Source organism: Diaphorina citri, unplaced genomic scaffold, assembly GCF_000475195.1.
Source record: "Diaphorina citri unplaced genomic scaffold, Diaci psyllid genome assembly version 1.1 scaffold1645, whole genome shotgun sequence".
Lineage (NCBI taxonomy): Eukaryota > Metazoa > Arthropoda > Insecta > Hemiptera > Psyllidae > Diaphorina > Diaphorina citri.
This window is the reverse complement of record NW_007379071.1, coordinates 12523-28067: the sequence shown is the minus strand read 5'-3', so window position 1 is coordinate 28067 and position 15545 is coordinate 12523. Positions and strand designations below refer to the sequence as shown.

Below are 15545 nucleotides of genomic sequence, written 5' to 3'. Positions count from 1 at the left end.
GGACTCTTGTCCCCCCCCCCTTCTATGCTAACTAGGCTAGGGGATTTTTTTGATGCTTGTTCAGAAGTAACATCAATGGGAAATTGCTACAAAAGGGAGCTGTCACAAACCAGTGTTATTATAGGGTTAGGTTAAACACAAAAATAAGCTGTCTTTTCATTGTCATGGCTTCTGAATAATCACCTCATATATTTCTTTGTTTGCTTTTGCCCACTAGGTCACGGCAAGACCCACAAAGACGCAGCCAGTGTGCGGGCCACCCACCCGATACCACCGTCCTGTGGTCTGTATTATTTTGAAGTGAAGATTGTAAGCAAAGGTCGGGATGGATACATGGGCATTGGATTGTCAGCACAGGATGTCAATATGAACCGTCTCCCAGGTAAGTACTTATCCTGTGGCCTGTACTTTGAAGTGAAGATTGTAAGCAAGGGTTGGGATGGATACATGGGCATTGGTATGTCAGCATAGGGCATCAATATGAACCGTCTCCCAGGAAAGATTTTTTTTTTTTTTACTTTTACTTTTAAACATATTAGGTACTTAAATGTTCATTAATGCTAACAAGAAGTTTGATTGAAGGAACTGACTGTAACAATGGAGTTCTTATTGTCCCAGAATTGAAGAGAGAAGGATAACAGGATAAGAGAAAGCCAGCTGTTCCAAGAGCACACCTCATCTGTTTGGGATAAAGCCCAGGTGGGATTTGAACGTGCAACCTAGTGCTTAGAAGGGAGGTGTGCTTCCTTCCATGTGTAACTAGACTGGCTGAGAGCCTTGTATACTGCCTATGCAAGGCTGTATTAAGGGGGGGGGGCAGGCCCCTCCACATAAAGCTCCATTTTTTCCTTCACTGTACATCAGACTGCAAAAAAATTGGTGTTGAGGGGGCCTGGCCACCCCCCTCTCCTGTACTGTAGGCCAGACTTCGAATTCAAGAGCATTCACCCCCTCCCTGTCCATTAGTTTTTGGACCCTCGGGCCCCCTCTTGGTAAAATCCTGGATATGGCACTGTACCTATCTATGTTGAAATGAAAATTGTAAGCAAAATAAAGCCTTAGTGAGTAAATTTTGTGTAGGTAATTAAAACCATTTTTTTCCCCTTCAAACATTAACATTTTTTTCTGCTCAGGTTGGGACAAACACTCGTACGGTTACCACGGTGATGATGGACATTCATTCTGCTCATCGGGCACCGGACAACCGTACGGACCGACATTTACTACTGGTGATGTGATTGGGTGTGGAGTCAACCTGATAGACAACACCTGCTTCTACACGAAGAATGGACACCATTTGGGCACAGCCTTCACTGATTTACCGGTAAGAATTAAGAATGGACACCATTTGGACACAGCCTTCCCTGATTTACCGGTAAGAATTAAGAATGGACTGTACATCAGACTGCGAAAAATTGTTGTTGAGGGGGCCTGGCCACCCCCCTCTCCTGTACTGTAGGCCAGACTTCGAATTCAAGAGCATCCACCCCCTCCCTGTCCATTAGTTTTTGGACCCTCGGTCCCCCTCTTGGTAAAATCCTGGATATGGCCCTGTACTATGTTGAAATGAAAATTGTAAGCAAAATAAAACCTTAGTGAGTAAATTTTGTGTAGGTAATTAAAACCACTTTTTTCCCTTCAAACATTAACATTTTTTCTGCTCAGGTTGGGACAAACACTCGTACGGCTACCACGGTGATGATGGACATTCATTCTGCTCCTCGGGCACCGGACAACCGTATGGACCGACATTTACTACGGGTGATGTGATCGGGTGCGGAGTCAACCTGATAGACAACACTTGCTTCTACACAAAGAATGGACACCATTTGGGCACAGCCTTCACTGATTTACCGGTAAGAATTAGGAATGGACACCATTTGGGCACAGCCTTCACTGATTTACCGTGAGATTTAGGAATGAACATCAATCAATCAATTTTATTTGCACAAATATACAATTGTATGTGGTACAATGTTAAGACTACGTACTAATCTAATCTAAACTAACATCTGATTATTTTAAATGCATCATTGCTCCTGCTGAGATCCATATGTATACCTATCTAGAAATGTGTTGAAGCTGTTAGTTGCATTGACATTAGTAGAAAAAATATCTGATGAAAGACACTACAGGATGGTGGACATGCTAAAACACAGAACACACAAGTCCAATGTAACATTCGTTTCATCAGTACAAAAAAAAAAAAAAAAAAAAAAAAAAAAAAAAAAAAAAATCACTCTTATGTTGATTTAATTGACCAAACAATACTGAGGTCTTCACTCAACTGTTTTACTTTTGGTTTAGATGTCTGAATGTTTATTTGTTCCACTATATTTCGCGATGGCCTGGTCCAATTTTGATGTAATTGTATGTCAATCCTTGAAATTTGGGGTCCCTATACTGAGTCGGGTCCAGTTCATAGAATTGTGTACCTAGTAGTAATTTGTGTTAATGCTAATTATATTCCCCTCTGGTTTCAGCCTAATCTTTATCCTACAGTTGGACTGCAGACTCCGGGGGAAATTGTAGACGCCAACTTTGGTCAGGCACCATTTGTGTTCAACATTGAAGATATCATCATGGAACTCAAACAGAATTGTCAGAACACAATACTCAACTATCCCATGCATAATCTACCAGGTAACAAAATTAGAAAAATCTCGAAGTATAGGAAAAAAAAAAGTGCTGGTAGTATATCAATGGTAGTATTTTTTGTTCCAACATTCACATTTATGTATTAAAAAGTGAATTTAGAAAAAAAAGGAACTTTTTGTGACTTGAATGTAAGCCACTTGTCAAATTGTCCTGCCGTGTAAGCCAGCAAAAAGATATTGTAAATGTAAATGCAGTTTCTTTGTGTTATGTCACAACTTTAGAGCTCACTGCAGCATTGTAGGATTTTCCCAATATCTCAATAAGCCTAAAATCCAATGTTTACCTACCATGCTGGCACCGGTTGCTATGTGCATTTATATGTCTTCTCATTTTCTTCACGAGGCTGAGTGGGCCCCGCAACAGCCAGTCACGGAATCAATCATTTGCATGATACAAATTTCTAGACCCGCCGGGAATCGAACCTGGGTCTCCCGCGTGCAACGCGAGCGCAGTGACCACTACGCCCAGGGGAGCTGACCTCAAAAAGATATTGTAGAAGAAATAATAATAATAATAATAATGATTGAATGATTTGTTCATGTATAGGTAATTAGGTACCTACTTGTTGCTGGAAGGAAGTGATGGATTTTTTTTTTTTTTTTTTTTTTTTTTCAGTGCAATTCTATAAGTGTTTATAAACAAATGTTGGGTTTTCTCCTCCGATTAACAGGTGACCCACAAGATGTTCTACAACACATGGTCTCATCCTATTTGGTTCATCACGGCTATTGTGTTACTGCTCAGGCTTTCGCTAAGGACACTCACCAAGCTTTTGACGAGGAGATCACATCTATTATCAACAGGCAAAGTAAGCTGGATCAAATACACAAACAGCCTAATCTGAGCCTTAGGTTAAGCTTCTACCAAGTATGTATAACCAAATAGGGTTGCCAAGGTTACAGTCAGATTTCTCTAGAGGTTTGATAGAGGAAACTGTAACTGCCAAAGTCTCTCATCCCCAAAACAGGATAAAATCCGCACCGGGCGGGAATCAAACCCGCGCCCTAGCGCTTACGAGGCCCCCTAGCTAATTAGGCTGTCTGTCCTATTTATGAAATTTACACCTATTCTGTACCAAATGCACAAGACCGTATTTAGACTGTGGGAGTGAAGGGACAGTCTCATTCTGTTAGGTTAAGCAGGGCCCATTCTTTTTTTCTTCTTCTTTGCCTTTTCCCATGTTCAGATAGGGTTGGCGTTTGTCGTCGGCCTCTCAATCAACTTTAGAGTGATCGCTTTGAGGCCAACTGGTTTTTGGATAAACAAAATTTTCCGAGTGGATGCCCTTTGCACTCAACCTTCGCTATAGACCCCTAGCTAGATGCTGATCTACTCTCATTTTACAGTCTCTCCTAAAACCTGCCTCGGTGGTGTAGTGGTCAAAACGCTCGCCTGGTAAACAGGAGGGCGTGGGTTCAGTCGTAATGTAATAATTTTTATAAATTTGAAAATTTTCATGCATTAATTATTTTATTTAGTATATTTACTGTTATTTCCCATTTTCGTTTTTTCGTTCAATTTTTTAGGCGGGCCTTTGCAGGCAAAAATGAGCTCGCGGACCGCGGGTTGGACAAGCCTTTTGACCACAATAATAGTAGTAGCCTACTGCTGGAGTAAAGAGACTTTTCAGTCCTATGCGAGCAGTATAAATAAGCACTATTATTAAAAATAAATAAATTAAATAAAAATAAATACACGTCCTATTTTGAACTTGATTTTCTCATCTCTCATTATTTCAGAAATTCTCAAGCTCGTACTAGCAGGGCGGCTTGGTGAGGCTATTGAAACCACTAGCCGTCTCTATCCCGGCCTTCTCTCCGTCAATCCCAACCTCCTGTTCCTACTCAAGGTCAGTAACCCCAAAATGTGTGTCATGCGCAGAAACCAAAACTCGTCGAGCATCGTCACGATCCCCATAAAAAATGCGTTGCGAAATCTGTCTAGGCTATTGAAACCACTAGCCGTCTCTATCCCGGCCTTCTCTCCGTCAATCCCAACCTCCTGTTCCTACTCAAGGTCAGTATCTCATTATTTCTCATTCCTATTGTAGTAGAGTGATAATAATAATAATCGATATTAGGAATCGATATCTGATATCGATAGGTATCGATATCTGATATCGATGCCTAGTATCGATTAGGAGAATCTCACTTAGTAAAGGAGAGTTGTGAAAAAGCTCAAGATCTAAAAAATATTGTACCTAGTTTGTGTTTTAAAAATAATAATAAATAAAAGTTCAAAGTTAATTACCTAAGTACCTAATGTGTTATTAATTAACAGAGTAGTATCTCAACTATAGAAGAGGACACAACCATAACACCTATACCTTCCTATTCCTAGGTAATTGTTTAGAAGGCACGTCAATTACCCCCCCCCCTTTTTTATGTATTATCTACTATTTTTTATGTTTAGGAAAATGACATAATAATCAATTCCTTTGCATTAGTAAACAACAACAACTATTTTTTATGTCACACATCTAATGGAATTATGTAACGTCTTAATTCTTTCGAAAATTACTTTTTCCCAAAATTTGAAGCTCTAAACAACAACGGATCTGAGGATCCAGACCCAACATTGTATCTTCTCTCACCACCGCTAGGTGGAGCAAGATTCTCTTTTTTAAAGTATCGAAATAATGAAAAAAAATATCCAATTTTTGGGCTCATGAATAGCTTGTAATGGAGATGAAGAAATGGGTAAGTACCAGTAGTTCTTTTGTTATTTATTTATTGAAAACAAAAAACAAGAGGTACAGAAAACTTCATTTTCACAGCCAAATTTGTTATTTCGGTTCAAAAACTTTAAAGCCCTATATCTCAAAACAACGATTTGTCCCAAGGGCCCCTTTTCCATTCTGCTCCTCAATTATGAATCAACCGTCTCGCTCACTCTAATGTCTTAAGGAAAGGTTTCATGAACTATTAAAGTCCCAACCCAAACAATTTTGCGTACAGAGTGTTTCGGAAAAGATTTTCTCCAACCGAGAAGGCTTCTCATATTTATTTTTATTGTTCTAGCCCGCCCTTCTTCTTCCTGTGTAGAATTTTGGTACATTATATTGAGCTTGATGGCCAGTGGCGATAGAACGTTAAATGCATCAGTTCTCAATGGATCACTGAAGTTCAACAGCGTTGCGCGTGGTTAGTATCCGGATGGGTGACCAGCTGGGTAATCACGTAAATTCCAGAATCTCACAAATCTTCTAAAACTCTACACATGTTAGCATTGTTAGCCATCTGTTGCCAAAAGAGATGATTTGCCAAGATTCCTTAGCAAAGTGATAATAAAGTTATATATCCCCTTAATGATCACCTTTGCCAGCCTAGTTAGTTAGCTTGGTTGGTAGGTGGTAGCGCGTTTGCCTTGTAAGCGCTAGGCCGCGGGTTCGATTCCCGCCCGGGGCGGATTTTATTCTGGACGAATAATGTTAGTTCTCGGAACGGCAGGCTTTCGGCTTTCTCCTGTCCTGTCTTCCTCCTCTCTTCAATTTCGTTAAACAGTTCCCTTCCTATCCTGTCTTCCTTCTCTCTTCGATTTCGGGACGATAAGACCATTGCAGTTTGTAATGGAGATGAAGAAATGGGTAAGTACCAGTAGTTCTTTTGTTATTTATTTATTGAAAACAAAAAACAAGAGGTACAGAAAAAAATGGAATCTGGTATGCCAGTTTTTCGAGAGTTTTTATGGAACAAACTCCCTACTTAAAAACTGCTCACTGCTCACGTCTGTGGCCGACTGATTTAGACTGTTTAGAGCACTGCCTCTCAATCCAGAGGGGTAGGGTTCGGATCCCGGCCGAGTCAAAAATGTTCTAACCAAACTTGTCCGAGATATAATTGAAAAATCGAAGGAAAAATTAGTGATGAAACATTCGAAACTAACTTTGTTCTGAATTATTAATGAAAAAACACAAGTCAGCCTAGTTAGCTTAGTTGGTAGTGCGTCTGCCTTGTAAGTAGACTGTTTAGAGCACTGCCTCTCAATCCAGAGGGGTAGGGTTCGGATCCCGGCCGAGTCAAAAATGTTCTAACCAAACTTGTCCGAGGTACAATTGAAAAATCGAAGGAAAAATTAGTGATGAATCATTCGAAACTAACTTTGTTCTGAATTATTAATGAAAAAACACAAGCCAGCCTGGTTAGCTTAGTTGGTAGTGCGTCTGTCTTGTAAGCGCTAGGCCGCGGGTTAGATTCCCGCCCGGGGCGGATTTTATCCTGATGAGATAATGTTCGTTCTCGGAACGGCTGGCTTTCTACTATCCTGTCTTCCTTCTCTCTTCGATTTCGGGACGATAAGACCATAGCAGTTACAGTTTCCTCTGTCAAACCTCTAAAATATAAAAAAAAAGTAAAGTTGAATTTTCTTTTCCCAAATTTCAGGTGGTAGTGGTGGGAGACATTGTCAGGCAATGTCCCAGAGCCCGGGTTCGGGTGCAAATGGGCCCCACTGAAGCCGACCCTGCCTGCCCTTTCCCTCGGGAGGTCGAGTGTCAATTAAGACGTGTTTGTGTGTTGGGAATCATCGGATGATGAAGTTTACAAGTTTGAAATGTTGACGCTTCCCTGTCTTTCCAACGACGTTGCTTCCCTATCCCTTGACGCTTCCACCTTCCCTTGCCTTTCCATTTTCCCCGAGTGTCAATTAAGACGTGTTTGTGTGTTGGGAATCATCGGATGATGAAGTTTACAAGTTTGAAATGTTGACGCTTCCCTGTCTTTCAGATGATGACTCCTTCCTTTCCCTTGCCTTTTCCAATGAGGTTGCTTCCCTATCCCTTGCAATGTTGACGCTTCCACCTTCCCTTGCGTTTCCGTTTTCCAATGATGACGCCTTCCCCCTGCCTTTCCAATGATGTTGCTATTCTCAGCCATGTTTTACATATCAAACGATTAATCTGTCTCGTATGTCGGTAGTTGGGTTTCAAAATGAACGCCAAGTCTCTCTCTCTCTCTCTCTCACTCTCTCTCTCTCTCTCTCACTCTCTCTCTCTAATTAGGTTTATTGAGTTGATGGAGCCTGGATTTAATGATGAGCTTTAGAGTCTTTGGAGAGGCTTTCAAAATTGGATTTATGTTGCTTGTGTTCTTGTGTATGTTCAAGACAAGGCTGCTGTTATACAAGGTATAAGTAATTCTCTGGCATCTTTGTAATGTAAATGCGGTTTCTTTGTGTTATTTTGTCACAACTTTGGTGCTCACTGCAGCATTGTAGGATTTTTTCCCAATATCTCAATTATGTTGCTTGTGTTCTTGTGTATGTTCAAGACAAGGCTGCTGTTATACAAGGTATAGGTAATTCTCTGGCATCTTTGTTATGTTGCTTGTGTTCTTGTGTATGTTCAAGACAAGGCTGCTGTTATACAAGGTATAGGTAATTCTCTGGCATCTTTGTAATGTAAATGCAAGAATGTAAATGCAATTCCATTTTCAAGAAGACAGCATCCTATCTCTTTTCTTCTTCTTCTTCTTCTTCTTCTTCTCCTCCTCTTCTTTTTCGTTCCTTCCCATCCTCCTTCCTTCTCTATTTCTTTCTTTTTTTATTACCATTTCCAGGTCTCTCCCATTTTCAAGAACACAGAGAAAAGTAAGTAAATGTAAATGCAGTTTCTTTGTGTTATTAGGTATATCATAAAAAAAAAAAAAAAAAAAATCACTCTTATGTTGATTTAATTGACCAAACAATACTGAGGTCTTCACTCAACTGTTTTACTTTTGGTTTAGATGTCTGAATGTTTATTTGTTCCACTATATTTCGCGATGGCCTGGTCCAATTTTGATGTAATTGTATGTCAATCCTTGAAATTTGGGGTCCCTATACTGAGTCGGGTCCAGTTCATAGAATTGTGTACCTAGTAGTAATTTGTGTTAATGCTAATTATATTCCCCTCTGGTTTCAGCCTAATCTTTATCCTACAGTTGGACTGCAGACTCCGGGGGAAATTGTAGACGCCAACTTTGGTCAGGCACCATTTGTGTTCAACATTGAAGATATCATCATGGAACTCAAACAGAATTGTCAGAACACAATACTCAACTATCCCATGCATAATCTACCAGGTAACAAAATTAGAAAAATCTCGAAGTATAGGAAAAAAAAAAGTAAAATTTTGGGAAATTTGGGGGGGGGGGGGGTGAGTGAATTGGAACACATTACATGCCTTCAGGCACACTCCATTTGTCAACGGTCTAGAGAGTTGACCTTGCCTTTGGGATTAATTATATTTGAAAAAACCATTTGCTCATGAAATTTGTGATGAAACAATAAGTGGAAAAATAATCAGAAAGAGCTCTAAGAAGCCACTAAAGGAGCTCTTGAAGCTCTGTTTTAATTTTGGGTGGATTGGTTCTGGAAATACTGAATTTACGCGAATATCGCTTACACGCATCTTTTAATTCAAATTCACGTATATAAAAATAAATGCAAATAATTATTCGTATAATTATTTAGAAAAGAATCTTAAACTTTCTTTAGTTGAATGTCGAATCTCAATTGTCTTTTAAAATTTATATTTCACGTATATATTTTAATTGGTGTTTGGACTATTCTCTTTATATTCAGTCGCTAGAAAAAAACCTATCAGTGAACCCTCGTAAAATCTGGCAACAATTAAATAGCAGAAAATCCGGCCAAAACTTGCCATCTTTTTTTTCTAGTGGTGACATCTCCAGCACGGATGGCAAAGACATAAAAAAAAAGTGCTGGTAGTATATCAATGGTAGTATTTTTTGTTCCAACATTCACATTTATGTATTAAAAAGTGAATTTAGAAAAAAAAGGAACTTTTTGTGACTTGAATGTAAGCCACTTGTCAAATTGTCCTGCCGTGTAAGCCAGCAAAAAGATATTGTAAATGTAAATGCAGTTTCTTTGTGTTATGTCACAACTTTAGAGCGATGATGTATGTTATAACATGTATTGTACTATTATTGTTTGCAGACATCATAGTAATGACAGTAACGGACTCAGTACTAATAGTCACACCAACAGTAATAAGACACCAAGCAGTACAAACTTCACCAGCAACAATCATCACTCCCACGATGGTAGGTAACAACCAGGGAAATAAGCAGTTGTAGCCTCAGGGTGGTAAAGTCAAATGCGATTTTTCCATGGGTTAGAGTACACTAGAAGACTGAATGCATTCAGGAACGAAACGAAACATCGAATAAAAAACCTTTGTACACACACTTGGTAGAAAAATTCAAACACTAATACCTAATCGTTTTACATTTAGTTTTAAAATTATACTTGGGTTTCTAGATTAAAATTTAGTTGTTAATAAGAACTACACTGATAATGCCTTAATAGGCGAAATAACCATCTGTGACTGAAAAAGAAGTAAAAAAAAAAAAGAAAAAAAAAACAAGTTGTTAATTTCACCTCAGAAATCATTTTAGCGCCTCAATATTAGTTTGAACCCGATTTAATGCTTCCTTGTTTGACTAGAATAGAATAGAATATACCCTGTTTATACTGCCAGAATGAGACTGAAAAGTCCTTTTACTCCCGCAGTCTAAACAAGGTCTCATGTATTTGGTACAAAATAGGGGCATTTTTTTATAAATTAAAACCTTGCTTAAATTAAAAAAAAACTCCCCCTCTCCCCCCTCTAGCGCCTCCTGATGACGAAATGGGTGCCCCCCTCATCATAGAAGATCTACAAGTCTCGCTCCCTCCGCCCTCCAGTCAGAAGAAGCATGGCTCCCAGGCTAGGAAGGAGTGTGATGTCACCAATGGAAGTGGTGGAGACAATAGTTATAGCAATGGCATTACCATCAGTAGTCAACACACTAATGGTGAGAAACACACAATATTGATTCTTTTATATAGGTAGCCTATTTATTTATTTATGTATTTAACTAGCTGAATTCCTGGGATTCTAGCTTAGCTCCGCCCCTTAAAGCCCTTTTGATTGGACGAAAGAATGTAATTGGGGAAAGAGAAAGTCAATCTTAGCTCCCCTCTCTTTGTTTTTGCTCCGCCCCTTTGATTTTTATTGGACGACATAACGCCGTTCTCTGATTGGATGAAAGAATGTAGTAGGGGAAAGTGAAAGTCAATCTTAGCTCCCTTCTCTTTGTTTTTGCTCCGCCCCTTTGATTTTTATTGGACGAAATAACGCCATTCTCTGATTGGATGAAAGAATGTAGTAGGGGAAAGTGAAAGTCAATCTTAGCTCCTCCCCCTTTGGTTTTTGCTCCGCCCCCTTAATCTGTTTTTATTTAACGAAACAGGAGAAATAATTAGAAGTGAGAGAAATACTGTTGTAGGGAAAAGAACTTGGTTTTATCAGAGGGATTAAATCCGCGATAATTATTGTATGGGTATTGGGTAATTGGGTAGGCTGTTCTAGTCCCCCTAATTTTATGTAGGGCCCTATTTAATTAGGAAAAGTCTAGGAAGAAGAAGAATTTTAGACAAAAAGTAGACTCCTTTTTTAATTTCTTTTGCCCCCCTAACTTTCTGGGTATTTTGTGACCGGTGTTGAATATTGAAACTAAAATGAAGAAAGATCGTTTCTTGCTCAACTGCTAAGTTTTAGCAGAGTAGTATGTATAGATCTACTAGCTACTGGAAAATAAAACTGTCTTACTATACAGGGTGTCCACCAATGTATGACCCACTCAAATTGCTCCGAATCTGTTGGAGTTTCGAAATTTGCTAAGTTCGCGAGTTGCCAAAGTGATTAAAATTTCGAGAATTCGCGAGAAATGACCTCAATCTGAAATCTGATGTTACCTCGTGATTTATGAGGGGAAAACATTGTGAAATGATGTGTCACACAGGTACATTTAAAATACTTTGTCGATTCGCGAACTTTGCAATTTTCACAAATTCGCGAAAAATGGTCTCCATCCTAAATCTGACGTTACCACATGATTTATGAAGGAAAAGCATTGTGAAATGGTATGTCACACAGGTACATTTCAGTTAGTTTTGATGTTCGCGATATTTCGCGAAACCGCGAACCGCAAAAAAAAAAATAATAAAATAAAAAAAAATGAATAGTCTATTGTGCATGAAATTTTACGTAGAACAATAATATTCAATAAAAAATTGGGGTTCTCATTTGAAATTCCAAAGTTGGTACCAAGTTCGCGGTGTTCGCGAATTTCAATATTGCCAAAAAGTTCTTTGCAAAAATCAAAGAGATACGGGTTTTTTCATTTTTCGAAAACTCCAACAGATTCGGAGCAATTTGAGTGGGTCATACATTGGTGGACACCCTGTATGTTCAAAGTTGGGTTACCAGGTTAACCAACAGTGTTTAAAACGATATGTCACACTCCTGGCATCTAAATTGGATATTGAATTGACATTTTAAGTTGCATAAGTGCGGATTTTGTAGGGGGGGAAAAATTACATGTCTTATCGTCCCGAAAGCAAAGAAAGAAGGACAGACAGAATAGGAGAGCCAGTCGTTCCGAGAACGAACGTTACCTGTGTAGGATAAAATTCGCCCTGGGCGGGTATCCAAATTTTGAAATTTGAGTTAATTTTATGAGAAATTTTTCTATTGTCTTCTAGGGGTAAGGATTGTTAGCTAACAGCTTTAGAGTTTGATTATAGACCATAAAAGGAATATTCCTACCAAATTTCAGCTTTCTAGGTGTTGTGGTTCAGGAGATAGAGCGATCAGTGTGTGAAATGTGAATAAGTGAATGGATCTTGTTTTTATAATATAAGATATGTCTACCTTGTTTTTTATACTGTCAGCTTATAAAGTTCTAGGGGTGCAATAGTCCTACATACTGAACTCCGCACACAGGAATTTCATCAGAAAAGACCCCTCATTTCAATGTAATGTAGACTAATAAGTCCCATTACCTATGTCTGCTGGGAGTTTAATGTCACTACTGTAGGAAATGGATTCGAACAAAGTCTTTAAAAAGTGTGTGGAGAAATCACACATCCTTGTTGTACACCATTTTTGACTAAAATTTGGCCTGGGCGGGTATCCAAATTTTGAAATTTGAGTTAATTTTATGAGAAATTTTTCTTATTGTCTTCTAGGGGTAAGGATTGTTAGCTAACAGCTTTAGAGTTTGATTATTTTTTCTCACATTTTTTTGTATTGTTATCTCCTAATATTTTTGACAAATGAAATTTGACTTTTGAGTTATTTAATACTGGTAGAGTTAAGGATTAAACGCATGCCGCTAGTTGATAAGGATTTTTGTTGTATGTTAAGTCTTATAGCTGGGTCTTTCAAAAGCAAGGGACTCACAGAGTCTCAAATCTAGCATTTTAAATTTTTTGACAGACTAACTTGAGGGTTGTTTCCCCATTTAGTCACCTAGGTTTGAGATTCGGTAGTGCCTTGACTTCATATTTCACTTTCTAACTGACCTAAAGGTTAATGGAAAGTCGATGTGGTTTCTATTACTTTCTATTGCCTATCTAGGGGGGACCTAGAGAGGGGAGCCTCTAGTAAAGGTAATAAGGAAGTATATTGAATATTGAATGTGTTTCAGTTTGTTCTAAAGTTATAACTTATAAGTTCTAATAGAGAGTTATTTGTGTTGCTGAAATGGAAAGTACAAAGCCTTTAGTTTCGAGGTAAAACTGTACAAGGCATACCTGAAATGGAAAGTACAAAGCCTTTAGTTTCGAACGAAAGTCTATTTTTTTTTTTTTTTTTGTTTCCTTCTATATTACGGAAACTTTGTACATATATGATGTGCTTTCATGTCTGCAGAGCTGGACTTAGATTGATAATGATTGTGATTTTGTTCCAGGCAAGCATAGTAACAGTATAGATATGAACGATATCAACAACAGTAACTTTGGAACCATCTATACCAATGATTCAGATGTAGAACAGATTTCTGTGTGTCCTCTATGTAATGGAGTTTGGAACCATATATACCAATGATTCAGATGTAGAACAGATTTCTGTGTGTCCTCTATGTAATGGAGATGAAGAAATGGGTAAGTACCGGTAGTTCTTTTGCTCTTTATTTATTGAAAAAAAAACAAGAGGTACAGAAAAAAAATGGTATCTGGTATGCCAGTCTTTCGAGAGTTTTTATGGAACAAACTCCCTACTTAAAAACTGCTCACTGCTCACCTCTGTGGCCGACTGGTTTAGACTGTTTAGAGCACTGCCTCTTAATCCGGAGGGGTAGAGTTCGGATCCCGGCCGAGTCAAAAATGTTCTAACCAAACTTGTCCGAGGTACAATTGAAAAATGGAAGGAAAAATTAGTGATGAAACATTCGAAACTAACTTTGTTCTGAATTATTAATGAAAAAACACTGGACTTTTAGTTTTACTAAGTTTTTATTCTATCGATGATACGTACGAATTTATTTTGAGTTTAATTGTCTTGATACTGGGGTAACACCCGCAATACGTACGTATCGATAAAATATAAACTTAGTAGAACTAAAAGTCAAGTATTTTGTCAAGTGAACTAAAAGTCATTAATAATTCTTAATGGAAGTTTTACGAAAAGTACATAACTTTGTTGAATTAAATAATCCATATTCTTTGTTCTGACAGATGTAGATCCACCTAAGCGACAGCTGTGCGGAGGTAGCAAGCCAGCCATCGAGGTAACACCCGCAATACGTACGTATCGATAAAATATAAACTTAGTAGAACTAAAAGTCAAGTATTTTGTCAAGTGAACTAAAAGTCATTTATAATTCATAATGGAAGTTTTACCAAAAGTACATAACTTTGTTGAATTAAACAATCCATATTCTTTGTTCTGACAGATGTAGATCCACCTAAGCGACAGCTGTGCGGAGGTAGCAAGCCAGCCATCGAACGAATGTTGGAGTTCGGACGAGAGTTGTATTTGTTCAGTGAACAACTTAGAAAAGAACAGGGGAAGAATGAGGAGAACCAGAAAATGCTGCAAGTAAGTAGTGGCTGGCTTTCTCCTATCCTCTCTTTCTTCTTTCTTTGCTTTTGGTATTAAAAAAAAGATGAGTGTTTCTTCACAGCCGTTTTTATTCCATAGCAATTAAACAACAGCTACATTAGACGCATGTGGTCTGTGTCGTAGTATGTCTCTCATTAGAGGGGCGAGAAAAGAACAATACTTCTCATTTTGGTGCTGGGTCAACACAAGAACACCAGAAAGTAACCCGATAAGATAGGGTTGATAAGACCTTAGCAATTACAATTCCCTCTATCAAAGATTCAAAGCAAGTAACCGACCTAGAGAGGGGAGCCTCTAGTAAAGGTATTAAGGAAGTATATTGAATGTGTTTCAGTTTGTTCTAAAGTTATAACTTATAAGTTCTAATAGAGATATTTGTGTTGGCTTAAATATTGTAAGGCTTCTGTTGGTGGAGTGTGCTTGGAGAACATTTCTGTTTAGTTTTTTCGGAGATTTTTTCTATCGATTATCCTTATTTTTCATTTCCAAGAGGTTTGATAGAGGGAACTGTAACTGCAAAGGTCCCGATCGTCCCGAAAACAAAGAGAGAAAGAAGACAGAATAGCAGAAAGCCAGCCGTTCCGAGAACGAACCTTATCTGTTCAGAATAAAATCCGTCCCGAGCGGGAATCGAACCCGCGACCTAGAAAGGAAAGGATAGCCCTAAAACCCTTGATTTTTTTGGAACGACTAAAAATGGCCCCAAATTTGAGCTTCTCATCTTTTAGACGTTCAAAAAATATTCAGGGTTCCAGGAATTTTAGAACACTCTGTATAGGATAAAAAAATATTCACAAAAGATCTAACCAGTTCACAGTGACTTAGGGTGTTTATTACAGCCGATGGCCCTACTTATACTAATACCAACAGGATAAGAAAAGTAAAAAATATTCACAAAAGATCTAACCAGTTCACAGTGACTTAGGGTGTTTATTACAGCCGATGGCCCTACTTATACTAATACCAACAGGATGAGAAAAGTACTAAAAAT

The 15545-nt window shown here is 38.4% G+C and overlaps 1 protein-coding gene across 1 annotated transcript in view; it reads left to right on the top strand.

Annotated features, from left to right (window-relative positions):
- LOC103516695 (ran-binding protein 9-like) overlaps window positions 1-15318 on the top strand; it is an 18286-nt gene extending 2968 nt beyond the window's left edge. The window contains exons 2-14 of the mRNA XM_026829014.1: window positions 218-382; window positions 1134-1324; window positions 2484-2643; window positions 3329-3466; window positions 4398-4507; window positions 4675-4704; window positions 8558-8742; window positions 9598-9704; window positions 10275-10457; window positions 13401-13447; window positions 13515-13593; window positions 14385-14530; window positions 15283-15318. Coding sequence (XP_026684815.1) covers window positions 218-382; window positions 1134-1324; window positions 2484-2643; window positions 3329-3466; window positions 4398-4507; window positions 4675-4704; window positions 8558-8742; window positions 9598-9704; window positions 10275-10457; window positions 13401-13447; window positions 13515-13593; window positions 14385-14530; window positions 15283-15318 — 1577 coding nt within the window. The remainder of the gene's footprint in view (window positions 1-217; window positions 383-1133; window positions 1325-2483; window positions 2644-3328; window positions 3467-4397; window positions 4508-4674; window positions 4705-8557; window positions 8743-9597; window positions 9705-10274; window positions 10458-13400; window positions 13448-13514; window positions 13594-14384; window positions 14531-15282) is intronic.
- The last annotated feature ends 227 nt before the right edge of the window (window positions 15319-15545 follow it).